Here is a 27899-nt window from a genome sequence, read left to right on the forward strand (position 1 = left end):
AAATTGGATTGAAGGAAAGAAAATTGGGGAAAAAACAAAAATAAACAACAAAACTTCACCCATTTTAAACATACTTGTAAGTGGCAAAATATCAGGTAAATTACCGGTACAGGTTGTCGCATCCAAGATCAGTTGTTTCTGTATCAATGCACCTAGGAATGAAGTAAACAAAAAATGAACGGGATGTGCGAGCAGCAAAAAGTTTCACCGTAAGTTAGTAAGCGAAATGCGAAAGCGATGGTTGTCGGTGTTAGCGACCAGGCCCGCCGGTAAGTTGTTCCAGTCATGGCATGTTCTTGATAAAAATGAATCTCCAGACGTCATCGTGTTTTGGCGATTCATAGCAACTTAGTAGCGATGATCGATGCCGAAACATAAGGGGCGTGTATAAGAAGGCTCGACCTGAGTTGGTCGTTGGGGTGATAAATTCAATGAAAGAGGAAAATACGAAAAGTCTTTCGACGAACAGTGAGGAGCGGCAAGTTTAGTTTATCTTCATGTTAGTGACGCTTGCAGTACGGTGATAATTGTTGATTATAAAACGAGCTGAGCGATTTTGTGCACTCTCCAGCGTGTTATTTAATGATACGAGGCCGGGATCTCATATGGAAGAGGCGTACTCAAGGTTCGGTCGGCCATATGTAATAGACATTTTTTTTTCTGTGAAGATGGTGCAAGTGAAAGGTTCCATTTTAAATACCCGAGCATGCGATTGGCTTTGGATGTTATGTAGTTAATATGGGTCTTTCAAGAAAGATTATTCGAAATATGAACGCTTAAGTACTTATAAGCTGAAACAGAATTCAGTGGGGAATGATTATTAGTGTAGCTGGGACAGGATAACTGACTGCGAAAAATTCACATTTTTTTGAATTTCGTAGCTTTCAGTTCCATTTGCCCAAGAGATCACCTAGAAACGACGTTATTTAAGTCACTCTGAAGTAATGTCATATCAGAGTCGTATGTTATTTGGCGGTAGATTACGCAGTCTGCAGCGAAGAGACAGATGGAGCTAGAAACCCAATTGGGTAAGTCATTAATATTGATAAGAAAGACTAATGGAGCAAAGAGGATTCATGAGGTACCCCTGATTATACAGGTATCTAAGGGGAGTCGACATCATTAGCTTTGACATATTGGGTGCGGTTGGACAAAAATGCAATTATCCAGTTAAGTACTACAGTCGACTCCCGTTAATACGAAGTTCACGGGGACGCCAAAAAACTTCCAATTAAACAAACTTCCAATTAGGCAGGAGGCACCAAAAAAATTCTCTTTATTTGCAGTGAAATCGCGTCAGCTCACGAGAAATAGTCCGTAACCTTTCGCTGCTTCTGCTTAGTGAATCGTGCAGCAGAGAGCATGTTTTGCAGACTATAGATATGCTTAAAAGCTTCCGCCGAGTTACTTTCTGCAGCGAAAAAGCTCTCCACAACACCGAGGCCCGCCGCTGCATCGGCAGCCCTTGGTTGCGGCTCATCTTCGATGTCGTCGTCCACGTCACTCTCATCAAGAGATTCGCTGGGCCGAACAATCTGCAGAATTTCGCCGTCCGTAAGGGCTCCGCACGTTTAGACTTCACTGTCCGCAGCGACGAAGTCTTCGAAGGGAACGTCACCCAGAGCAGCACCAAAATCGGCGCCGTCGAGCTCGCCTGTTTGTTCTTCCCCCGATGCAGTACAAGGAGAGGCATCTTCCGAAGCAGCTGCCACAAAGCCGCAAACCCTGAAGCAGTTCGCAACCGTCTCTTTTCTGACGCGATCCCACGCTCGCGCTAGCATGTGAATGGCGCTAAGCAAACTCACCTCGTACTGTGAGGAGTTGTCCATGCACAAAATCATGCGCTCAAGCAGGTGCTTCCTGTAGAGGACCTTCACATTTTTTATTATGCCCTGGTCCATGGGCTGCAGGACAGACGTTGTATTCGCAGGCAAGAAAGCAAGGCGTATAGCGCTCAAGGTCGGCACATTCATGTGCGCACTACACTGGTCCACAAGAAAGAGCACTTTCCGGTTGGACGAAGCAAATTTTCGATCCAGCTTCATCAGCCAATCTTTGAATAACTCTGAGGTCATCCAGGCCTTTCTATTCGACGCGTAGTCCACAGGAAGTGTCTTCACACCTTTGAAGCACCTTGGTTTGGCAGCCTTCCCCACCACAAGCAGGCGACATTTTTCTGTGCCAGTCATATTGGCCGCGAGAAGCACAGACACCCTCTCCTTGCTCCGTTTGCCCCCGGCACAGTCGTCGACTTTAAAGGTCAATGTCTTCTCGGGCAGAAGCCGGTAAAAGAGAGCAGTCTCGTCTGCATTAAATATGTTCTCCAGTTCGTACTCGGCCAAGTACTCGGGGAGCTTCTCCTCTTTCCAGGTCGAGCATGTTTCCGCCTTTACAGACGCCCTCTCACCGCAGACGCTCTTAAACACCAGGTCGTGGCGATTCTTAAATCGTGTGAGCCATCCATCAGACGAGGCAAACTCTTCAATCCCCAACATTGTTGCGAGTGATTGGGCTTTCGCTGCGACGATCTCATCGCTGAGAGAAAGTTTGTTATTTCGCGCTTCCCTAATCCATACCAGCAGGGCCTTTTCAAGCTCTGGATGGGCGCCTGTGCGCATTCGTTTCCGCGACATCTTGAATGTGTCGTGCTCAAACGCATCCAGGATTGAACGTTTGTTCTTGATAAAGTTGGAAAGGGTGTTAGGCTTAATGCCATACTTCCGAGCGATGTCTTGCTTGGCGGTGCCTCCCTTTTCAACTTCTCTCAAAATCTCGACTTTCGTCGCCAAGTCAAGCGTGCGATAATTTCCACGAGTCGCCATGACTGGTAGAACCGCTGCGTGCGAAGTCAAAACAGCAGTCCAAATTGCACTCGACGAGATCCTCCTTGGCGTGGAACCAACCGCGGAACGAACGAGAGAGAGACTGGTCGCAGCTAAGAAATGAGCCTAGTGACGCTGTCGCGACGCGACTTGTCAGCACGCGCTAAGCCTAATCTCACCACTTCGAGTTTAGCGGCGCTGCGGGCGCTTACGATGGCATCGGTGTATCTTGTTCGTTTCAAAGCGGCGGTGCTGACAACCATGATAATATCAAAATGGCGGTCGTCGTGATTCTCGACTGAAAAATAACTTCTAATTAAACGATACTCTAAGCTTTTCAACTTCGAATTATTGAGCGATATTTCCATAGAATTACAGATAAAACAGTCGGGACCACCACATCTCTTCTAATTAACCGAAAATTCCAATTAAGCGGCTTCGAATTATCGGGAGTCGACTGTACACGATCGGTGTTAAGGCGAATAACTTTTAGAATAAGAAGTTGATGGTTAATCTTATCAAATGCCGTGAAGATGTCTAGGAGAGCACAATCAGTAACGAGCCCTGAATTTAAAAATTAATGAAGATCATTAGTGAACAAAAGTAGCTGTATTTCGCATGAATAGAATTTGCGGAGTGCGTGGTGGGAAGGACGGAAAAACTGGTTAGATTCAAGAAAGTTAACAAGGTTGGTGAAGATCACATGCTCAAACAATTTGCAAGGTATTGATGTCAAGGATAAGGAGCGGTGGTTGGATGGTTTGTGTGAGTTGCCAGACTTGTATAGGGAGAACTTTGCCTTTTTTCCAGTCTTTTGTTAAATAGCTCTCATTAGGCGATTTAGTAAAAATTAAGTTCAGTAAAGTAGAGCAGTATTCAATAGTGTTAGGTAGGAATTTTGATGAGATTCCATTAACACCACATGACGATGTTCGTTTCAGCTGACTAATGATAGCTCTGATTCAGGCCGGATCAAATGAAATGGGGTCCATCGGGAGACAGTGAGCATATGGCAAAGGTGGGAATTGATTGGCTGTGTGACTAGAGAATGAAGGAGAAAAAGTGTCAATAATAATGCAGCACATAACGATTCAGAGACCTATTCGCGAGATTCACCAACCAGAGTGATTGTTCGAGCGTTGGAGCTCTTGATAATGTTCTAAAATTGTTTAGGATTTGTCTTTACTAGGAAAGGAAGCATGGTGTAAAGAAGTTGAATTTCGCTGTTTTCAGAGCGTTCACATAGCTTTTTGCTGCCATATTGTATGCTGACCACCGCGTAGGGCTACAATTTATCTTAGCTTGGCGAAAGAACCTTCTTTCTTATTAAATAAGCGTTTTAGATAAGTATTGTACCAGGGGGCGTTAGATGACTGATGGATCGTTCTTAATGGAATATACTTGTCAGTCAGATAGAGAAGTTTACTTAAAGGATGACCAAAGTTCAGCAACCGAAACCTCGAGAGATTGGCAAAATGGCGTGGAGAAAAGAGGAAAGCTCCATGCTAATAGCATCGAAGTTAGCTTTTTTGTAATCTCGGATAAGCGTTTTTTGTCGCTTTGATCGCGTGCATGGAACTGAAAACGAGAAGTGTAGTATGTCGTGGTCGCTTGGGCCTGGTACGTGTGACACCACAGAGCTGATATCAGGAGCTGATATTAGGATTAGGTCAATCAAGAACGATGATGATGGTGTTACACTTGTTGATAGCTTAACAATTTGCGATAAACTGAAGTCAGAACAAACAATAACAAAATTGGACGCTTCAGTGGCGGTAGAACAAGCACAAACATTGGATCAGTCAACGCTTAGAAAATTAAAGTCTCCAATCAAAAAATATAGTCGCACCGGGAAATTTAACAGTGATTTAGTTCAAACAACCGTGTAAAGCTTCACAGAAAACTGTGCTGGAATTGGAAGAGCGGTAACAAGGTCCAATGACAAATTTTTTGAAAGTAATACTTAGCTCCAAGCTATTTCTAAGTCACAGACAACCGCTATGGGAAAACACTGAAACCGTTCACTGACAGCAATTAGAACTCCTTTACCAGTTCTTTCAACTTGATCACAACGAAATGTAACGAAGTGACCGTTGAAGTCAAACAGTTCATTTCAAGATGTCTTCTCACAGAATCATGTTTCAGTTAGGACACTTATGTCTGGTTGCGATGCATCAATATACGCGTTAGGCTGTCCTTTGTATTGTAAAGGCTGCGAATATTAGTGCATACAAAAGAAACGTTAGATACTGAACCCCTTCCCCTCGCGCCTTCCTAACGTTTTGAAGCATAAAAGCGGCCCGAAAGCGTAGCCTTGTTAGGTGCTGCCTAGGTATCAGCTGTTTGGTTAGTGGATGGCACCTCGCGAATGTTGTTTGTAAGCGCGTCAAAAACGTATCATTTGCCGTCGGCAAGCAATTCATTGTGTCGTAGCTTGTACTTTATCTTGAGCGTTTTGGCGAACTCAAGAAGACTCTTTTGAGCTTGTCGTGTAACTGGACAAAAGTCCTCGCTCATGCCAAAATCGTAATCACGAAGACCAGGCCGCTTGGAAAGTACCGTTTCTTTGGTCTTGGACGTCGCTAATTTAGCGGTACGCGGTCTTGTTTTCTCACAGTCGAATCGGCCAATTCTATGAGCACGCACTATTGCATCTGATAATACGTGAAGCTCAAGTTCGTCAGAAAGAAGAGCCAAAATTTTTCTTCTGCTGCTGGGGCGTTTCTGAGGAGTTATGATTTATTATTTGATCAAGCCGAGTGCGAAAGACTGCGGAGGTTTGTTCAAGGTGGTTAATTTTTCCTTGTGCGTCCTCTATGTCCTGCTCGAGTGGAGCGATTTGCTGCGCAACGCTTGCTAGGCGTTCATTTATTTTGTATATGGTATTGGAGAGCGCGACGTGTTGTTGCTTAATTTCGACAATAGTTTAGGACAAGGTAACTTCGTTCAGCTTTTATCTTAATACATCTCTCGTTGGTTCCTTTTACCATTTTGAACAAATCGGCCATATCGTTATCGTCCGGTACCGGGTTTTCCTCGACATCACCGCACATAAACAAAAATAGCGAGCAAAATGGCGCTACCAGTGTCTAGCGCATGGAAGCACAACAATAAAATGATCATCTGATTTAACGCATTTGGTACAGAGAAATGAACGACTAACCTGCACAGAAAAGACGATAACATGAGAGTGCTTCATCCTCGAGCTGCTTCGATGTCCACTGACGAGGGAGAGCTCGGCGACGGCTTTTAGGCACTCCGTTGCTCGAGGTGTTGATGTCGATGAGGCCGGGCTACGGTGAATAAGGCCTGGTTTGGTAGTCCCGCTGACAGAACAGAAGACTGTGTATGTCGGCTGTGGTAATTCTACGAAGCATTGTTCAGCAAATCCAGTAGTCTTTTCGCTTGTGTGGTGTCCTCCACTTTTGAAGAAGGACGTTCCCGCACCAAGACTGCAGTAGTTGATAGCGAACAGCTGCACAAAATAAAATAACGTGTGAGTACATCATCTTCAAGGTGCTTCCATGCCCACTGAATATTGACATTACGTAAGATATTTGTTCCAGGGTGCGTAACTATGTTCATTTTTCTTCGTACCTATTTCAAACAGCAGCCCGTTGTACTCTCCTGTTTGCTTTCGCTTCAAGATTAAAATAAACCTTAGTATATGACCGCATAAATAAAACTTTAAATCTTGGTGACTGGCATATTCTTCTTTGTATTGACAACCTTAAAGGATGCAATAATTTGACGACTATAGTGCTATCTTTTATTATGAGTAATTCATTCGCATGCACTGTGCAATTTAGGGTTGAATAAAGTTTCCGCATTTTCGACCAAATATGCTAGTTATTTTTAAAAGAGTAAGTACCATTTGTTTATTTTAAAATTTGGAAAACATTCATGTTTTCCGTTAGACATACGAGACAAGCTGAGAAACAATTATTTCTGGTGGCGCTGTGTTTTTGCTGTTAAAGATAGTCGGCTTTCGTCTGCTTAGCGTAACTGAGCAATTATTCTCATTGTTTTTGTATTAAGCACAATTTGGCGACATTTAACCGTCAGTGACTGTAAAACAGCTTGCTCTAAATGTCCAAACTGTTTAACAATACGTGTGCTGATTGCGCCCGGCGTCTTTAAATAACTTTTCTCTGCACTTCAGTGAGAGAGCTTTTCATTGCCTCTGCAGAGCTACCATCAACACGAGCCGGATGAAACGGGCAACAAAATTTAAAACTAATTACATTTTAAAAGTTACAAGGCTTATATGAAATCCTTCTTCTATTCCGCCTGGTTACCACTAGAATGGTACCACTCCTTCGAAGCAATTCCGTCACACCACCATACTTACGCTATTATCCAACTTCAAAATTCAAGTTTAACACCTGAATATTCCCTCTCCCCTACGGCAGGACCGTGCTCTCGGTTGCGGTGGTGGTCTAAACACAATTTATCTGTGATTTTTAATTCGCACGCCAAGGGTGGGGTAGCAGAGAATTGAAAGACATTTAAGCAGCGGACTTCTCTCTTCCGTTTACAGTTTCTGCTTAAGTTTAGTACTCTAAATAATTGCTGTAGTAACCAGACGCGGGTTTGTAGTTAAAATGGCTCCCCAAAACTTAACTTTTAAAAGCAGGGCGGAGGTCGGTGGAGGTCAGAGGCCATACTACTTTTTATACGTGAGCATCGGCTTTGTTGAGGGAGTGACCTGCAACTGCAGGGATATGTAATGATTGCGTTCGTGTAGGCATATATAAAAGGACCTACATGTGGCACAGAATTTCCTTTACTCGTAAAAGCATGACATAATCGTTCCCTGCTTATCGTTTTGGGCGGTAATATGGCATTTTTTTTCTGGTCAGCACACATCGGCTAGTCAAATTTTAGCTTAGGTACAGACAGAATTTCTAACCGACGTGATAAGCACATCAATATATATGCACTAGTTACCTCGATACACCACGTGGTCTAGCGTTACAGGCGGCGTCAATGGAAAACTAGAGCTGCCGCCGTTGGAGGATGATCAACAACGAGTGCGCCGGCTGCAAAAGAGAAAGATTACAATTCATTTCATGGTTGTACTCAGTTGTGGCGCGCTCAAAAGTGGAAGCATAAAAAAAAGCTTTAATATACTACTTGAAAAAGTTGAGCAGTGTGCTCACGACATTTCGAATGCATGGGAGTGGAGGGCAGCTTCTGATGACGGAGGCACCGCAGCGCAGAGGGCGGTACCAGCAACAGGGGTGCCAGCCGGCTGAGCTGGAGCATGTCCGCTATGGCAACGCGGCGAATACCGCACATGGTAACCGTTGTTTTGCCTGTGGTGTCTTAAGCGCGGCGTCTTGACTTGAGGTAGAGGTACGTAGATAAAACCGAGCTAAGCACGGTGAAGTAAACAAGCTAATAAATCCAGGGAACATGAAGTAATGGTGGCACGGACTCAAAATATGTATTGTCGCATGGGGGCCAGAAGAAATGAGTTGGTTTGAGTTAGACGGTGTGTTAAGGGAGCTACCGCGAGTGTGAACAAAGCTTTAAAAGCATGCAACGCGGTAAACGGACGACTTAGAAACAGACAGCTAAAGAAAGAAGAGAATTGGACACAAAGGATAGGGAAAATGAAGCAACGGGCCTAAGGAACGAACAAAGGCTTGTGAAGGCTCCGAGGAACTCGGACGGAGCATTAATGGGTTGTGACAGTGGCAAGACAAATGAAGAAAAAGGCTCCAGTCACCGCATAATTCAAGGAAAATGTTCCTCTCTCTTTGTGCGCGCTTGGATTCGTGCGTGTGCACGTGCTTGTGCGTATCTGTGTGAGTGCCAAGATGCAGCCCGCCCAAATGAGCGGCGGCGGCTCGCATGGATAGGATAACCACGCATGTTTCGTTCCTCCTAACGTTGTTGGGAGCACAGAAATATGAGAACGTGAGAGTAGTCACGCGGCTTCGGTACGTTAGTAGAAAAACTGGATATTCTGTTTTCAAGCCCCCGTCCCAACTTGATAAAAGCCACTTACCCCAAACTGAACAATAGATATTTGAAAAATTCAACATTGTTTTTTGTCTGATTGATCATATGTAAAACTACTCTGAAAAGCGCTACATTACGTCACAATATTTCTCACTGGACACACCGAGATTCGATGTACAAATTTTTTAAATCTTTTCCTTAAGCTATATGAAAGAAACTGTAGACAGGGTGTTTCACCTAAGATTTTACCTACTTTTTATGAAGGCAATATAAAATGTCGTGCCGGTGTTTTATTTAACTGTTGAGTCATGTGTTAAGAAACTTCCAGAGCTCTAAGCGGTAACCATTGATTTAGTAATGGATAATTATACCTTTAAAAATATTTTGGGTAGAAGATAGTACGAAATTCCATATACGACCAGCCGCTGAGCAAACGCTAACTAGGATTTGAAACAAGAAAAACACAATTTTGATCGATGCAGGACGGGAAATTTTGGCTGCTTTCGACGCACGAAAACGAAGCTTAGCAGTGGAACCAAGCACTTATGTGCGCCCACGAGTGACGCAGCCGTGATGTCACCGAGCAATCTGAGCCTTTTGGAGATGGCCTCTGCCACTCACGAATTCGTGTCATGCGCTGCGCCATGGCCAGGTGGGATTTAGTGATAATAGTTAAGCACTGAGGGCGCCGCTCTTGGTCAATGGAGTTGCACTAACAGTATGGGCGTGTGAGCTGCCACAACTGAATTCAGTTTTTGTCTCCAAGAGCTGCAAATGAAACGAAAAGCAGCTGGAAAGATCGGTAATGCCCAACTGAATCTTTCAAGTTTTTTTTTCTTTTACTCTGTAGCGAGTTACACTTTTGACCTTTCACTTGCGCATTTTCGATCATATTTTGGATGCGCCGCAGTATCGATTTCAGGATGGCTTCGACATGCGGTACTGCTTCGACTGCTCAAAAGGTACACATCATTATTGTCTACATGAGTGCAATTTAAAGAAGCTGGTCGGCAGCACAGTTAAACAAGGCCAAGCATCCTGCTTCTCTATTCCTTTAGCAACGACTTTTAAAGAGCATATTCAATATATTCCCTACGACTCGATCTTTCGAGCCGCAGAGGAGAAAGTGGAGAACACCAGCAGCCGTTCAACTTGAGACAGCTGTTATTACGTACATATGTCGATATGAAAGCCACAAGCTAGGGTGCGATGAATCGCTAAAAGGACAGGTGCCGGTGCATCCACTGCTTAGCGGCTGCTCGAATTTCACAGATACCATTCTTAAGACATACGTCTGCATCAAGAATTGTTGCTTAATTTATTGGGATCTGAACCCCGACATCTTGCAAAGTAGTTTTTTGGAGCGATGAGGCCCTGTTCAGCAAGATCGAGGTGATGAATGTGCACAAGACTCAGTACGTACTGGTGGTCCCATTCAAACCGACATTTGTTACGGCCACACCACCATCAGTTTTATTGGCCGGAAAATGTATGGTTCGGTATCTTACGGGATTGCATTGTTGGCCATTATTTTAATCGTGACAAACTCCCTGGCAAGAAATATTTTGGTGGGATTTTAAAGCACTGCGTGTTTAGTTTTGTTTCCGAGTTGAGACCGAACACTTTGAGATAAATGCGAATTGAATATGACACACCACCTCCAAATTCTGCAAAGTAGGCTGTGCATTTCGTGAACAGCTCCTTCCCCTAAAAGTGCATTTGGGGTGGCGGACCTATCTACTGGCCACCGCTTTTGCCAGACATGACCGTACTCAATTTTTTCTAGCGTTAAGAAAGCAGTTTGTACAAATCAGGACCGACGATCTTTGACGACCTAAATGAAAGAATGAAAACGCCACTGGAAAATCTTCCTCAAGAAATAATCATGCGAGCAGTGAATTTTTTGAAAGATTGCTTTCTGATGTGCATGTAATGCAAGGAGATAACTTCGAGCATGCACATTAAGGACTGATCTGCGATTACTGTTTTGAACCTAATAATATCGCAGCCAGAAACAAAAATGGTTAAAAACAAACGCTGTACGTTCAGAGCTCGGAACATGATTGGAAAAGAGATGATAATGATTGCCAGCAATTGTCATGCAAAATTGGGTATCACCTTAGACAAAACAGTCAGTGGTCATTTCTATTTATTGGTTCAAACTTCATTGGTATCAAATGTAAGACGGGAAGATAGAAATATGTTGGTCAGTTATTTAGAGAAATCCCCCAAGGTGGAGTAGATTTGTAATAAGGAAGTAATTAGTCAGGGAGTAATTATTTCCTTATTTAGAATTATGTGCTTGTGTATATGCCTCATTGCAGAAACTTATATTTAAAAATAAAGGATGATTCTCGTTGTGCGTGCTCACGTGTGTTTCTGAAACCACTTTGTAATATTGTTAGCTAAAGCTCATCACACTTGTTGCCTTTTTGCCTACTAACCTTGACAGAGGGATGTTGGGGACCATAGAAACGTGGGTAGGGGTTATTAATTCTGAGTCGAAATGAATTGTTTGTTTTCCTATGTTTGCATTAAATAGTTGCCACACTCGAGTTTTAAATAATGTGGCTGTCATTGCAATTTAAATATCGATCAATAAAATGTTTAAAATTTCAATGTGTGCTTTGTAAAATTATGTTGTTCGCATGTATTAGAAAGTTGTGTTTTTTTTTTCTCACATTGTATGCAACACACAAGGTTGGGTATATTTACTGTTGAGCGGACATGGGCTGGTACATTTGTCCTTCTTTATTTGCCTAGGGGACCGTTGAGTAAATTTTAAAGAGTTCAATCTTATTTAAAATAAATTAGGCATAACGTTTTATCTGCTGTTGTGAGGCCATGGCTGTGCCATCAGTAGTCCTTAGTCAGCAGAAAAAGTGTTTAACATGGCTTAAGCAAGGAAAAAAATTTAATGCTGTATCATACCTGCAAAAGCTCACTGTTTTCCACTTTCATAGTAGGGCACCAGCTCTGTTCATTACGGAAATATCTCTAGGGTGGCACAAGTCCTAGTCCTTGATGGGCTTCTGTAGCGTGCCAAGGCACAAAGCAGTCAAACCCAGATGGAAGCCGGGGTGTCTATGGCCTTTGCTCAGGCTTCATAAGAGGGCCCACACTGCGTACCGGCAAATGCGTGCCGTTGAAGCATCAGCTTGAAAGGGTGCCCAGCAGCCACTGGCCTCGTTTATACTCTCAGAGAATGTTGCCACTGCTTCCCTTTGTTGTTGCTCTGCTGGAGTTAGGGGCATAAACTCTTGTGTATTGCACTGCAGCTGAGCCATTGGCCATCCTTCTTCCACGCGGCGTCAGTTAATATTCGCCGCCACTGCCATCCAGGAGGATCTGCGCTGCGACGATGGTCGGCATGGGGACGGGCAGCGTGACTGCCGCTGAAAAGTTGGCACCACGCGCTGCTGCGCTAAGTAGTCCTCAATCTCACGGGGTCCTGGCCTAATGGAGGGGGATGCATGGCGATGGGAAATCCATGTAGTCCCAGGTGTCGATAGGGGCACTGGCGGTATAGATGACTTCGTTCCCCAAAATAGAAGCACAGGCGCTAGCGATTTGGTTCACATCACAGGTCCGCCTTCCGCTGGGGTGGTCGTCGGATGTCAATGTATGGCTCAATTTGTGCGGAATACAGTGAGCCTTGATCGTGCGACTGTAATCGTGTCGTAGCAGGCGCAGGGCGTCGCAACATATCTGCATAAGTTGGGCGATGTACTCCGTGGGAAAAGATTGCGGATCAGTAGAGAGTACTGAAGGCCCCAGTGCTTGAAGCTTTTCGCGGACAATGCTAGCTATAGAGCCGACCATCGGCTGGGGAGCCCCGTTAATCGTCTGGAGCTCTTGGCGTAAAACTGATTCTATGATGTCACGTAGAATCTCGGTGGCCCCGAAGGCCGAAAACGGTCCGCAACCGAAGCGGTGAGTGCCGGCCTGTCGTAGGTGGTATGCCGCTGCTGAAGCATCCGCTTTATTGTGACAGCCTCCGCAAGAAACCTGGTAACCGTGCTCGTGGATTACGCACGAAACCAGCGTACAGTTGCTCTTAACGCCGCGCATGAGATGGCTCACCTTTTTGCCTTCAGGCATGGCGGATAAGATCATCGGAAAAGCCAGGTCATAACCTCCACGTTCGTGCTTACAATGTAATTCGCCATCTGCATTCGAGACTGTGAAGCCCTTTCAGCGATTTCTCGCAGATCCACGCTGGTAAAGGTTTCAAGGATTCGTCGGGAGAAGTTGTGCCTTGATGTTAACGTGTCTTGGTTCTTGTAGCAGGTACGAGCGTCATCTTTGAAGCTGAAGAAGACGTTTCTAAGCTTGGCGGCGTCACTCCACTAATTAAATGAGGCTACCCATCCAAATTGGACGAGTCAGTCTTCGACATATTCGGTCTGACTACCGTGGAAGGGCTCAGGTAGTCGTGGGTTCTGCAAGGTGTAGTGACCTGAAACTTGCATGGCAGGTCGAGGGGCGACTGCAGGACTGAACTCCCACGGCCCTGGCTCAGGGGCAGTACTTGATTCCTCCGGCTAGTACGGTGCGGGACGTATATTGGGATCGATACTCGGCACCACGACCAAAATATTTCACGGAAAGTGGGTCTACCCTTCACGAAAAAGGCCGGCGAGGCTTTATCAGCAAGCAGCGTTCCGCCGAAAACGCGCTAACCCCTCTTTAAGATTTTTTTTTCAGGCACCACATGAGAACACCAGGTGGCAATATTGTGTTATTTAAAGCTTCACCAGCATAACAAATTAATATAGCCCACACAACTGGAATGTGTTTTCTCCCTATAATTGACTGCAGTTCTTCAAACCTCTGTAGCCTTAAAGGGCAACTCAGGAGGTTTTTTGATATTCGAATATTCTAGTAAAAATTTTACTGTAGGTTCTCCTCTCCGTCCTGACGCATTTTACAAAATTTGGGCGCCGTGCGATAATCTATTCACGCGCAACACGACTTTAAAATATGCCGCTTTCATGGATTAAGTTGAGCCTATTTCTGCAGGCAACACTGAGTTTCTGACGTCACAAACAGTATACCGGCATTACTGTCCACTTTCCGCGCAATTATGAAATTGGTGACGCTTATATTGAACTACCTCAGACATTTTATGCAGTGCGTCCTGATTTCCGTACTTCATTTTCACCATCCAACGCACGTACGAGCGTTTTTCTAATACTGAGTGTGACGTCACCAATTCGTCAACTGGGATGTCGTTTCTGGCTGTGAAAACAGTTTAGGGCTTCGATTTGCTGTTTTTCCTGTTTAAAAATACTTCTATTCGGAATTTCGAAAAACGGTTATTTGTGTTGGAGTCAGGACGTGCCGAGAAATGTAATTCAACCAAAAACACAAAATGATGAAAAAAAACCACCGGAGTTGCCCTTTAAGCGCAGCATAGCACAGCGATGGCCGAGGTTGCTTTCGGAGGGTATCTGCATACGCTTCTACGGACGTGTGCAGCAGTGCTACGAGGCAATCTGCTTCTTCATCGCTGCAAGTACTTACTCAAACATTGCCACTTAAGAAATGTTCTCGATGCGAGTACATGTGCCTATCTACCGTATACGTGCCGGCAGCACAAGGCACCGATGATGAGGTCAGACGCTCTTCTGTACCTGCCGATATCTTATCCGCAGCAGCTTTGCGCGGTATCAGGCATACGAGAGTGCAAAGCTTTGCGGACTTGAAATTGTGGTCCAAAACATTCGCGGCAGTGAATGTTAGAACCGATTTTCTCAATAATAGGTGCCTGACTGTAGCCCAGTTCATTGCCTGTCATCATCATCATCATCAGCCTTACTATACCCACTGCAGGGCGAAGGCTTCTACCATATTTTTCCAATTAACCCGGTTCTGCGCTAGCTGCCCCCACTTGACCCCTGCGAACTTCTTAACCTCATCCGCCCATCTAACTTTCTGCCGTCCCCAGCTACGCTTTCCTTCTCTTGGAATTCGATTTGTTAACCTAAGCGACCATTGGTTATCCTCTCTTTGCACTAAATGTCCTGTCATGCCCATTTCGTCTTGATTTCCACTAAAAACTTGAGTTAATTCTCTGACCTACTCTGCACGCTTCCTAACTATTAATGTTACCCCTACCATTTTTCGTTCCATAGCCCTCTGCGTTGTCATTAACTTAAGCAGAACCCTCTTGGTTAGCCTCCACGTTTCCGCCCCCATAGGTGAGTACAGGTAAAATGCAACTGTTGTATACTTTCCTCTTGAGCAATACCGGATGCGTTCAATCCCAATCGTATTCTTCTAGGTTCTTCCTTTTTAATGGTCCGGATCTGCGATTATTACCTGTCCTACACTACTGAAAAACGAAAAGTTGTACGGGGCAATAACCTCACACAATCTCATCAAATCACATAGACTCTCATACGGTGCACATCATTACCATAAAATATCTTCCATAATATATGTTAATTTACATGAAACTACGAGATCTTACGTATCTATATGCGACTTGTAGGGCGATTTCTTACGCGAATTGAGTGAGACTCTGTGAGAAATTCTGAGGTTATTGCCTCATACAATTTTTTCAGTAGGGTAAGAAGCACTGCTAATTCCAGTGCTTTGCTACCTAACGTAAACTGCGCCTGCGATTGTAAGCAGCTAATACGAGGGAGCAAACAGTTAGTTTAACCTAAAGAAAGAGTCTTCAAGACGAGTGAAATTAAGAGGCAATAATGAATCGAAAGCTTTGAACGTTCGCATTAAGAGCCGGCTAAATTAATGTAAGAAACGTTGAAGATACGAGGCTTTCAATCGTCTCCAGCTCACGAAGAAGGCCTGTACAGCTTCGTAGATGACTTCAATAGTAATATTGTTGATATTTATTGCCGCTGTGAAAACATTTATAACAAGTTAAGCACAGTAATTTGTCCTATAGTTAGAAAAAAAGGGCTGAAATGCTAGTGAATGACCAGTTCAAAAGACTATTCACTGGAAAATAAAATTGAATGTAATTTATTAAATATATTAGTAGAGCACAGATATAAGACATATACAACAAAGGAAAAAGTTCTGAAGGATACCATTCTATTCATCCAATAAAAAAATCACTAGATACTTCACAGCACTGCGTTTCGATGGAGGCGAAACGAAATAGCGTCCGCGTGCTGTGTGATGTCAGCGCACGTTAAAGATCCCCAGGTGGTCTAAATTACTCCGCAGTCCTCCACAACGGCTCTCCTTTCTATCTTTCCACTTTAACTCCCACCTTCCTTCCGTCTCTTACGGCGCGGTTCAGGTGTCCACGGAGCCCATGTGACAGATACTGCGCCTTTCCCTTCCTGTGAACCAACCATGACAGAAGAACAATTGATGGGGCCGGATGTCAGTCTGTCGAAAAATACAATGGGAACGTGACTCAAACGGTCAAATTAATTTGGAAATGATGATAGTTTAAATAGTTGTGTTAAAGAAATATGCTGCAATGAATTGGTTAAAAATTAAGGCACATTCCTTCTAAACTACATCTCTATTTCGTTTTCATTTGTCCGAGATTCCTATCGCTACCTTTGCAGTCGTTCGAAAGGTTGTTATCGTCTCAGGCGGCATCTCTTAGAAGTAGACAGAAGACACTGGGAATATTCATGCGCCACGAGGCTGACCACTCCCCTGTTTGCAGGTCATCAATGGCGAGGACGCGGCGGTCGGGGATGGAGTGTTGTCGTTTTATCTAGCTGCGATAGGAGTGTCTAAGTGCTTTGATGTTTTCGTAGCAGGGCAAGGTGCTGGGTATTTCAGACACTCTTGATGTCTTCACGAAGTGGTTGCCTTAGATAGCTGTTCCTTGCAAGAGGCCAGAGCTTATATTGGAACTCCGACTTTCCGAGGCAGCAGTGCCTACTCCCCGAATAAACAGGTACGTCATCATGTATTTGTAAACGTACGTAAAATTGTCGGGACGATGTCAAGAAAGCACTAGAAACTAGGAAAAGGGGGAAATCAGCTGGAGAGGATCAGATAACTACAGATTTGCTGAAGGACGGGGGGGATATCGTGCTAGAAAAACTGGCCACCCTGTATACGCAGTGCCTGGTGTCATCGAAGGTACCGGAACAATGGAAGAATGCAAACATTATCCTCATTCACAAGAAAGGGGACTCTAAGGACCTTAAAAATTGCAGACCAATCAGCTTACTGTCTGTTACGTATAAGGTATTTACTAAGGTAATCGCTAATAGAATCAGGACAACCTTAGACTGCAATCAAACAAAGGATCAAGCAGGGTTTCGGAAACGGTACTCTACTATCGATCATATCCATACCATCAATCAGGTGATAGAAAAATGCTCGGAATATAACCAGCCCTTATACAAAACATTCATTGATTACGAAAAAGCATTTGACTCAGTTGAAACCTCGGCGGTGATGCAGGCATTGCGAAATCAGGGGGTAGACGAGCCGTACGTGAAAGTGCTGGAAGATATATATAGTGGCTGCACAGCAACCATAGTTCTGCAGAAAGAAATTAACAAAATTCCCATAAAGAAAGGTGTTAGGCAAGGAGACACCATCTCCCCAGTACAATTCACAGCTTGCTTAAGTTAAGTTAAATTGATTCACAGGAAGGGAAAGGCGCAGAAACTGTCACACTTGCTCTGTGGACACCCGAACCGCGCCGTAAGGGAAGGGAGGGAGGTGGGATTGAAAGTGGAAAGAGAGAAAGAGGAGCCGTAGTGGAGGGCTACGGAGTAATTTCGACCACCTGGGGATCTTTAACGTGCGCTGACATCGCACAGCACACGGACGCCACTTCGTTTCGCCTCCATCGAAACGCAGCCGCCGCGGTCGGGTTCGAACCCGGGAACTCCGACACAGTAGTCGGGCGTCTTACCACTGCACCACCACGGCGGGGCGTTTGCTTAGAGGAAGTATTCGGAGACTTGGAATGGGAACAGTTAGGGATAAAGGTAGATGGAGAATACCTCAGTAATCTGCGATTTGCTGATGACATTGCCTTGCTAAGCAACTCGGGGATGAACTGCAAAGAATGATTGATGATCTAGAGAGAAAAAGTATAAAGGTAGGCTAGAAAAGCAGTATGCAGAAGACTAGGGTTGTGTTCAACAGCCCCGAGAAGGAACAGCAGTTTTCATTAGGTAGCGAAGTACTGGAAGTAGTAGACGAAAATGTCTACTTAGGACAGGTAGTAACTGCAGATCCGGAAGAAGAATAAGATTGGGATGGAGCGCATTTGGCAAGCACTCGCAGAATATGACTAGCAGCTTACCGGTATCGCTCAAGATGAAAGTATACAACAGTTGCATCTTACCTTCCGTCACCTATGGGGCTGAAACGTGGAGGCTATCAAAGAGAGTTCTACTTAAGTTCAGGATAACCCAGAGGGCTATGGAACGAAAAATAGTAGGTGTAACATTAAGAGGTAGAAAGAGTGCAGAGTGGGTCAGAGAAATAACTCAGGTTACCGATATTCTAGTAGAAATTAAGAAGAAGAAATGGACATAGGCAGGACATGTAGTGCGAAGAGAGGATAATCGACGGTCGCTGAGGGTAACAAACTGGATTCCAAGGGAAGGAAAGCGTAGCAGGGAGCGGCAGAAAGTTAGGTGGGCGGATGAGATTAAGAAGTTCGCAGGGGTCAAGTGGATGCAGCTAGCACAGAACCGGGTTAAGTGGAGAAATATGGGAGAGGTTTTCGTCCTGCAGTGGGTATAATCAGGCTGATGATGATGATGATGATGTAAAATTGTCTCAACCAAAGCAATATGGCTCCAAACAGAAAACTAGCAATTGATGTTTTCATGAATCAAGACGCTTGCGCTGGAAATCACGTGATTGCAAAAAATAGAATGAGCATTATTACCTCGTCTATAGAGACCTAACGGTACAATGAACACTGATGTATTAGGAACATTGGACATTGATAAAACAAGAGCACTTCGTCATCCAAGTTAGGAGTTGAAAGAGTTTGTTCATATTACGTAAATATTGAGCTCTTCATGACAAACTAGAAGAGAAATATACTTTAAAATGCTTCAGAAGCCTTAAATGAACCAAAGTACAGCGCCATTTCTCTTGTACTTTCATTAATTTCAAACCCATGTGTCCGGAGCATAGTAAACTGGAACTGTACTTACAGGACTACAGACATTTTTTCAGTGCCGTGCAAAGGAAAGGTTCGCTTCAAAACAGGCTTTCCATAAATGTCGAAAATACCATTATTACAGTCATTTTAGGCAACATCGCCTCGCCGGGTAGGCGCAGTGGTTAGGGTGCTCGGCTACAGTGCCCAAGGACGCGGGATCGAATGCCGGCCTCGGCGGCCGCTTTTCAATGGAGGCGAAAAGCAGGGCGCCCGTGTGCTGTGCGATGTTAGTGCACGTTAAAAAACCCCAGGTGGTCTAAATTTCCGGGGCCCTCCACTACGGCGTCTCATAGCTTGAGTCGCCTTGGGACGTTAAACCCCACAAACCAAACCATTTTTAGGCAAACTCAAGCTAAGCTCGTATTTTATACATCTCGATTAAACAGTCGTGAAAGTATGATAAGGTAGTACAACTTGAATATGTGTTCCTTCGCGAAGGAAGTCTTTGCAGCCAACTTTAAAGGTCACCAATGTGAAGTGGAATGTGATGTTTTTGAGCTTTTCACATGCATAATGTAGCAAGCTATGTAACGTTTCGGTATGTTTACGCGTAAAGCTTTTTTCACACCCTGGTCAATGTCCTTGCCATTAAAAGCCTAACTACCCCCACTTCTGGTCGAAGTCATTCTCTACAACTCTCTACTTCGTTTAGCCAGCAGCGTCCAGTATACGTCCGCAAAATTTATGATCTCATCTCTGTACCTCGCCTTCAGCTGCCGCTCCTACCGTCGCCTTCTCATGAAATACACGAGTCGCCAAAATATCATTCAGAGGCTTAAAATAATAATGAATGTCTTCGTTTCTCGCGATTAATTTAAATTAAACCATTGGTAATTCACTGGTTTTTCTTCACCATTACTCTTTTGTTTTCAAAATTAAACTAGCAATTTTATTTCCCTTACCATTCCGCGTTGTTCAAAGTTTGCCTTGAGCCCTTTTATTCGCCTTCATGTTTTTTGCCTTATTGGCTGTAGCTATACCTAATGTATTAAATAACAAGGGATGAGCAGCTGTGAGTAGCTGTGTATTCAAATCAAATTTTAAATATTCAATATTAAACATTTTCTGCTGATAATGCCAAACATAAGCTGTCCATCCGTCTCCCTTTTTTTTATACTGTTTTAGTATGAACCGGAGTTGAATAAATGGCAATAATATGCATTGTGCAATCCCCCCCCCCCCCCCCCCCCTATTTTTTCTGCTGTTTTAGGTGTTCAGTTATACAATAAATAATTATAAATTGAATGAAGACTGTACAATTTGCTTATTATCTCTGAAGGTTTCTTGGCTCTTGGCCTTTCGGAAACGTTCTCTGGTAAAAATAAATCGTATCATAGAACGTGCAGCACAGCTTCGTAAATTTCGGAATTCACGCGCATAGGCATATACAGGCATAAAGCCGAATAAATTTCATTTTGGGGCAAAAACTAAAGAAGCTGTAATTGATAAACTTGATGAAGTTTTATCTGCTGCTGTGCCTTAAAACGTGAGAAATTCATCATCTGGGATCCAATTAGCACGAACGAATGCGGCCCCGGGGCATCATGTCGCAGTGAGCATTACGCAATAACACCGGCGTGATGTGCTCAGTACACAGTGGACAACGTTATTTGAGGTGAGTTTTCTCAGAGTTTTAATTCGTCAATGGTTAATGCAAAAGTGTAGTTTAAGGGTGTAGGATCGAGCTGCAATGGACACAATACTCAATGGCATGAATAAATTTATTGTTGCGTTGAAAGAGCGCGTGCGTGTAGTGTTTATTGGGGAGCGGTTAAGGGTAGAAAATGCTGAAAGTTATTCGAACATAGAGGAATTGAAGCGATAGGATGAAGAATGCTTGAGGCTCTGTAATTAAGGTAATGCCCCTGTAGTAGGAATGAGATCACATAGTACGCAAGCATTCGACACTCACATCTGGAGTTTTCGCTCCATAGATGCACAGCACCGTATAGCCTAGAGACAAAACGACATCTGTTTTTGTCTGACTAAGGAACAGTAGGAAAGAGAATAAAAATAAACAAAATAAAAGACTTAAAAACAGAAGTGTATCACATGCAGTGTCGGGGGGTGTATGGTAACCATTCGAATTAGGTGATGATCACGCTTCTTTCCCACATTTTCTTTTGTTATGAAACCTAACATGACGGCTCAAGAAATATGCATATCTGCTCTATTAGACAGCGCTACGGTAAAGAGGTTAAGCCTGAAATCGGTATTTTAGCCAGTTATTAAATTGAGAATATTTGCCAGGTTTCGGTCGCGGTAAAGTTTCGTAGGAAATTCACCACAACAGTTGTGCTGCACCATTGTTCACGAAGCACTGTTCCAAAGTGACGCACTGACTATTGCTGTGTCAGCGAAATTTGAAATCGGGAGAATTAAATGAACGCTTAGATAATGTGCGCACCCCGTGGGATGGCAATCGAAAACACAATGGGCTTTTTGGTGCTTTTTACCTCAAATCAGATTAGAGACTTTTTTTTTTTACGTAATCTATAAAGTGTTAGCGGTCTCCTGTACTATTCCGCTGCTTTCTAAGCCCTGGAGGGCATGAATTTGTACTCAAAAATAGCTGCGCCAATTTTAGAATAGAAGGATTATGGTGGGCTTAAAGCGAAAATGCCTTATTACATGATGCCTGTTTCAAGCTCATATAGGACCACTCTAAACCACCCCTTGTTGATGTACACAATTTCTATTTCATTTCAGAAAGCCCGAAAAGACACGAGATGAAAAAGCCAGTAGTGGTAATCATTCTGTTGAAGGCATTCATCTGTGCTGCTTACGACGTGGTACGCAACACGGGCCATGGACCAGTAGGCGGACGCAAAATTGAAATTTTGGGTACCACCGTCGAGGAGTTCCGCGGCATACCATACGCGGAGCCCCCTGTCGGGGAGCTGCGCTTCAAGCCGCCGGTTCCAGCCAGGGTAAGTACGTTTGGGTAAGATTTCGCGGCAGTTATTACGTATGCTGTACTTGTTCCACCTAATTGTAGGTATGCAGTCACAACTTTTTCAGAACACTTTGTATTGTTCAGATTAAAGATAAAAGTTTTTCTATTACTTCATAATACTGAACTAATGAAATATCTGCTTTGTTTTGTGAATAATGTGTTCCTGATATTATAACGCTATAGTGCTAGTGGGCCCTGGCACAGAAAAGCCGGTGTTGGCGTTGACTCTCTAACGAGAATATCAAAAGAAAGTAAAGAAATAATAAAAATTTTGATCCGTCGTTTTGCTGTGGTTGGATGACAGATGATTTTAGTCACCGTGAGATCGAAGACGAAAGCCGCTTAAGTTAAAACCTTTGGAGGATGAATTCTCAGTACGTAACAAATGTCCCAAGGAGCGAAAGGAAAGGTCAACAAGAGCATGACCCATGCGGTAAATATATACTGCTGTAATACCTCAGTGTATTCCCCTTAATTTTGAGGAAATATACAGCGCGAACAGAGACGATAGACGAGTAAGTACACAACACAAGCGCTGTCTCGCAACTCCTATTCCTCTCAGGCATCACGTTGAAACTTTGTGAGTCCATTCCGCATGGCGCACTGGGCACAGACAGACTTAGGTGGGTGTAGCAGGTTTCGAGTGTCTTATAGAAGAACAAAAGTGGCTGAGCGGGGCGCTTCAAAATCATAAATTACTGTGTGTATTTGGGAGTAGAACGAAATAAAGAAAAAGGTAACGCTGCATGTAAGAGCACGGAAGAAACTTTGAGAGAAGCCTGAGTTCGCAAGCCGAGATAACGTTTCGGTCAGGGAGCTTATCTTCCTGTGGGCAGCGCGATCATCACTGGCGGGAGTTAAATACGCTTCTGCTACAGAAAAAGAAAAGCCAGAGAGGTTTTAGAGAGGTAGTGAAGAGGGGGGGGTGCCCTTCACAATCATAAATGGCTGTGCGTATTTGGGAGTAGATCGAACTGACGAATGGCAACATTGTATAAAAGAGTCCTAAGCAAATCTTGAGAGGGAGCCTCAGTTTGCATGCCGAGCCAACGTTTCGACTGGGGAGCTTATCTTCCTCTGTGTAGCGCGATCATCAATGACAGGATTTAAATGTATTTCTGTTACCGAATAAGCAAATCCAGGGAGATTGTAGGGAGGTAGATAATGGCTTTGGGAGATATACAAGGCAAGGAGTGAACGAATGTTTCCTTGCATATGAATTTCGTCCTGAAAACTGGTAAACCAGTGACATGAAAAATATAATAAAATGCGGATGCAACAGGCGAAGCAGATGATGAGTCAGTACCAAAAAGCAGGTACAATGCTGACACGTGTTTTTGTGAAAGGGGATAGCATTCCAAAACGATGTGATAAGCAATACAGCTGTCAGCAAATAGTTAGCTTTCGTTAAGAGGGAAGGGAAAAAACAGAATATAAACACGACCAATAAAAACCCACCGGCCGAGCCTGGCATTATCTAAAAAAAGCTGTGAAGGAGGAACCAAAGTAAGAAATGATATGCACAAAATATGCGAAAAAACGTGGAGCTTATGCTATTGCGTTAGTTTGGGGGAGGGGACATAATAAACGCGAGCTGTAAGAAAACAGTGCATTTACGCTTTTGGGGATTTTCTCCTCAGCTAGTTATTTATTGCACAGAGGGAATATAATTAATGCATTCTAATGCTCCTTACGAGATGTTTATTCCTGCTGGCTTCAAAGGTTCTAAATTTGTGGCTTAAATATGCTGCCCTAAATTTTCTCTCCATCCAATATTTAAAGCCTGACTAGAGGATAAATATATATTTTGATCAAACCTATGGTCACTGATTCAAATGCTGGGAAACGGCTTTTGGAAGGTTTTTGCCAGTGTCTGCATGATGACCGCTGAACTTTATGTTCATTGATTGCTCTTTCTCTCCAATGTATTATTTGTGACAAACGGATCATTCGAGAAGGTAAATAGAATTTGACGATGTACAATTAAATCATCATTTTATGTGAAAAGTGAAACCGCTTGAAGTACTTTTGAACGTGGTGTCTTTTTGTAAATGATTGCACGTCTTAAATGTGGGCTAAGAGCGGAGATGTGGTAGTGTGGATGCTTGCTGTCAAGGTTAGGAAACACTATATTATTCTGAAGGCTGCAGTATGTGTGTGATACCTTTGGTGCCTCCGGGAAGTTTTTTTGGGGGGTTTGTTGCTTGCATAGAGCAATAATTCCTCATAATGTTCTTTATGCTTGCGAAGGCATTGGGCTATTCCTTTACAAAGAAACGCAAGAGTTCAGTGTTGGCTGTTGGTCACTTTGAGGGCAATATTAGGAAAATCAAAGCGACACTTTCTTCGAAATATTGTTGCTTTCAATTCTTGTAAATCGTTCAGATAATTGTCATCGTCGCTACATATCATCATCAACCGTGTCCCCTGCCCTTAAAATATTTGGATGCTGAATGGTGAATTCTAAGTATTGTTGCTGATCTATTGGTTTTCAGTGCGAGGATGTTACAAGTTTTCTATTTTACAGACATTGCTGTGTCGAGAAAATTGCCTTTTAGTTCCAAAGACTGAGCAGTAAATGTAATGCTACTGTGAGGAATAATAAAATTATAGACGAAAGATTGGAGTGATTCTAATTCATGCTGTCATATCATGATCGGGTCGTCTTTGTAGTGAAGGCATATCAGTGTTTTTTCCGACCATGAAGTTAGTACTTGTGACTAGAGAACTACCGTGAATATATTCTCGTTAGTTGGCGTAAACTGAAAGCCCATGCTCATTCTGAATATCTGCTTATAATAAGATGAATCAAATTTGAATAACTAAATTAAGGACTAGTTCAATGAGCGATATGTAAATATCGACTCATCCAGTGTGAGGGTCGTTAGTTTTACTTGAAAGTCGGCGTCGCTGCCTTTTTTTGATAGAAATATTAACGCAGAGTACCATGACATAAAGTGCCGAAACTAACAAGTATACAGTCGTTGTTAAGGTAGGTCCTGGTATTAATAACCTCAATTATTCAGAAACATTGAGGCGTGCCCGGCACACACGAAGGAAGCTGGGTGGGGAGGACTGCTAGGTTGTGATTCAGGAATATTTACAAGTTTTGCTTTAAGCGTTTTATTGTTACAGTTAACGTTAGGGAGCGAAGCACGGGAAGTAGTAGTCGAATATGTCTACTTAAGACAGGTAGTAACCGCAGATTCTGACCACGAAAGGTAAATAACAGGAGAAATAAGGTTGGGATTTAGCGTATTCGGCAAGCACTCGCAGACTATGACTAGCAGCTTACCGGTATCGCTCAAGAGGAAAGTATACAACAGTTGCATCTTACCTGTACTTAAGTAGGGGGCTGAAACGTGGAGGCTAGCAGAAAGGGTTCTACTTTAGTTGAGGACAACGCACAGGGCTATGGAACGAAAAATGGTAGGGGTAACATTAAGACATAGGAAGCGTGCAGAGAGGGTAGAGAAATAACTCAAGTTACTAACATCTAGTGGAAATTAAGAAGAAGAAATGGGCATGGGCAGTCCATGTGTGCGAAGAAAGGATAACCGATGGTCGCTTAGGGCAACAAACTGGATTTCAAGGGAAGGAAAGCGTAGCAGGGAGCGGCTGAAAGTTAGGTGGGCGGATGTGGTTAAGAAGTTCGCAGGGGTCAAGTGGATGCAGCTAGCACAGGATCGGGTAAACTGGAGGAATATGGTGGAGGCCTTCGCCCTGCACTCGGTATATTCAGGCGGATGATGATGATTGTTAGAAATATTCGGTTTTACCGGTATGTCTGTGGTAAAAAAACACTTCTTCGGAAACCTGGTAGACCTTGCGCAGAAGGTACAATCGACCTGGTTGTTAGTTTGAAGGCTTGTAAAATTTTCAAACATGCTTCTCCCTTATCACTTCTTTTCTTGGTTCCAGCTTGAATCATTTTCCTGTGAAAATGCCACGCTTTGCTGGTATCCTATAGATAAACTATAGATAACTGTTCCCTGCAGCATTATTGCTTACCAACCCCTTTTCGAATTACTGTTTTCTATAAAGAAACACTTATCAGCCTGGAGCCAGCCTCAGGTGCTGACTCATCATCTAGCTTGCATTGTAGTTTTTCTTGTTGTTCTCGCTTCAAGGTTCTTTTTCAGTCCACGGGATCACCGGTTTAAGGCGTAGAGGTTCATATCCAAGAAAGAGCCCCCCACATTTTTTCGCTTCTTGCACCCTGCTTCCCTCCCTGGAATTTCTTCCTCGGGAGCAAAAGCGTATTTACACCCCGCCAATAATGATCGCGGTGCCCGGACGCAGAAATTCGTTTGTTGAAACTTTATCTCCGGTTGCGAACTGAGGCTCCCCCTCAACGGTTGTTCAGTGCTCTTTCATATGTGTATTTCAGTGCTGCATAAAATATATTAATATTTGTAACTTTTCTAAACCTATTTGAATGTTCAATAATGAATATCTCAGTATTACTTCCGTTCCTTTCATTTCCCTCTTGTTCATGAAAGACATGGCAGACCACGCTGAATGCCACTAATCGCCGGAGCGGGTGCCCACAGCCCATGGATGTGTTCCCCCCTTCCGCTTTCGTGGAGTATGGAGAGGACTGCCTACATCTGAATATATGGGTTCACGAGGAAAGTGCACAGGCTCCAGTGCTGGTCTGGATCCATGGGGGTGGCTTCACATATGGCTATGCCTCTTCTGACAACTACACGGGCGCCGTAATCGCAGCCAAGACTGGCATCGTCGTGGTTTCCATGAACTACCGGCTAGGGCTTCTAGGGTTTCTCAACGCCAACAGCTCAGAGTCGCCAGGGAATATGGGACATCTGGACCAGAGCCTAGCATTGAAGTAAGCATTCGCTACATTCAGTTAATCTGGAAGCAATGAAACATTTCGTTTTCTGCGAAATGCGACCGCTATTTGTAGTTGTGTTGTCTCTTCCAACCGGATTAACGCTTCTAGCGGGCCACCGCAAACTGCGGTGCCAGTCAAATAAGGGCCGCAGATACTGTTTCGGCTCGCAGCGGAAAACATTTTTCGATAGCTTATTCTTGGTAGATGCCGAAAGGTTGCCATCGTTTTGACTTTGGGCCTAAATAAATGTTGCAGAGTATATATAATACTGCCTTGTTTGGTGTGCTTGCAGCTAGCCTGCCTTTCTGCCATGGTATTGGACTTCCTTTAGATGGTTTCCTTGTCACAGTACCATGTTTTCAACTTTCAGCTGCGCAAATATATCTCACAAATGGTCGAGAACTGCGTGGCGAATAAATGAGGAATAAAGCGAGGTAATCATTTATACTGCCGGTTTGCGAGTTTGTATAAGCTCAAAAGTTATTTTAGAAGTACAAATGAACACTACTTCCCTAAGGAATTCAACAAGGTTGATGACTGGGCACGTTGCTATGGGTTCATACTTAACCAGCCAAAAGACGAGACACAGCCTTGTCCTGTCCCCTCTTTGATTCTGTGTCTCGTCTTTTGGCTGGTTAAGTATGTTCCCTAAGGAACTCCATAACCATAAGCGAAAACGAGCCGCTTCCACAACAGCGTAACGACAGTGTCGCAGCGATTCAGCTCTCACAGTTGCCTCAGTAGAAAGCCAATACTGATGCTGCGATGATGGAGCTGTGAAACACGACTAGCACCGAGTACAAATAGCCACTTATAAAAAACGTTCTCATTGACTCTCACGAAGTAAAGCTTAACTTATCTCCTGCAGTTGCGCTTGCGAGCGTTGTATAATGCCAGTTATTAAACGTGCCGTCACACCAATACCGTGCCACCAGACTAAATTCTCGTATTGGTGCAGAAATTTGACGTATGTCGTAGGTGCGACGGACTGCTACGAGGCAGTAGTTGGATGCTCGCTGAGGAGCAGGAACGCGCGCCGAAGTGTCCAGTCTTTACCAGCAGTGAGAAGGCGACACGTGTACGCGATATTTGTTGTATAAATTAATAATAGAGACGGCTTCCACTGCAAGCAGGAATGCGTCATCGGTAGTGGCT

At 43.8% G+C, this 27899-nt stretch overlaps 1 protein-coding gene across 23 annotated transcripts; it reads left to right on the forward strand.

Moving 5' to 3' along the window:
- Nucleotides 1-850: 850 nt before the first annotated feature.
- LOC146173896 (cholinesterase-like) lies at nucleotides 851-26765 on the forward strand. 23 transcript variants are annotated; one of them, XM_084583198.1, is made up of 5 exons: nucleotides 3348-3587; nucleotides 3764-3840; nucleotides 16544-16686; nucleotides 21643-21863; nucleotides 26392-26765. In XM_084583198.1, the coding sequence occupies exons 4-5, from the start codon at nucleotides 21663-21665 to the stop codon at nucleotides 26740-26742; spliced, it is 552 nt and encodes a 183-aa protein (XP_084439324.1). In that variant the 5' UTR covers nucleotides 3348-3587; nucleotides 3764-3840; nucleotides 16544-16686; nucleotides 21643-21662; the 3' UTR covers nucleotides 26743-26765. The 23 variants fall into 23 exon arrangements, with proteins under 23 accessions (XP_084439321.1, XP_084439332.1, XP_084439337.1 ...); XM_084583199.1 differs by having other exon boundaries at nucleotides 16547-16686; XM_084583200.1 differs by having other exon boundaries at nucleotides 3348-3581.
- The last annotated feature ends 1134 nt before the right edge of the window (nucleotides 26766-27899 follow it).

This window comes from Amblyomma maculatum, chromosome 11, assembly GCF_055883805.1.
Source record: "Amblyomma maculatum isolate TAMU_Amacu chromosome 11, ASM5588380v1, whole genome shotgun sequence".
NCBI lineage: Eukaryota > Metazoa > Arthropoda > Arachnida > Ixodida > Ixodidae > Amblyomma > Amblyomma maculatum.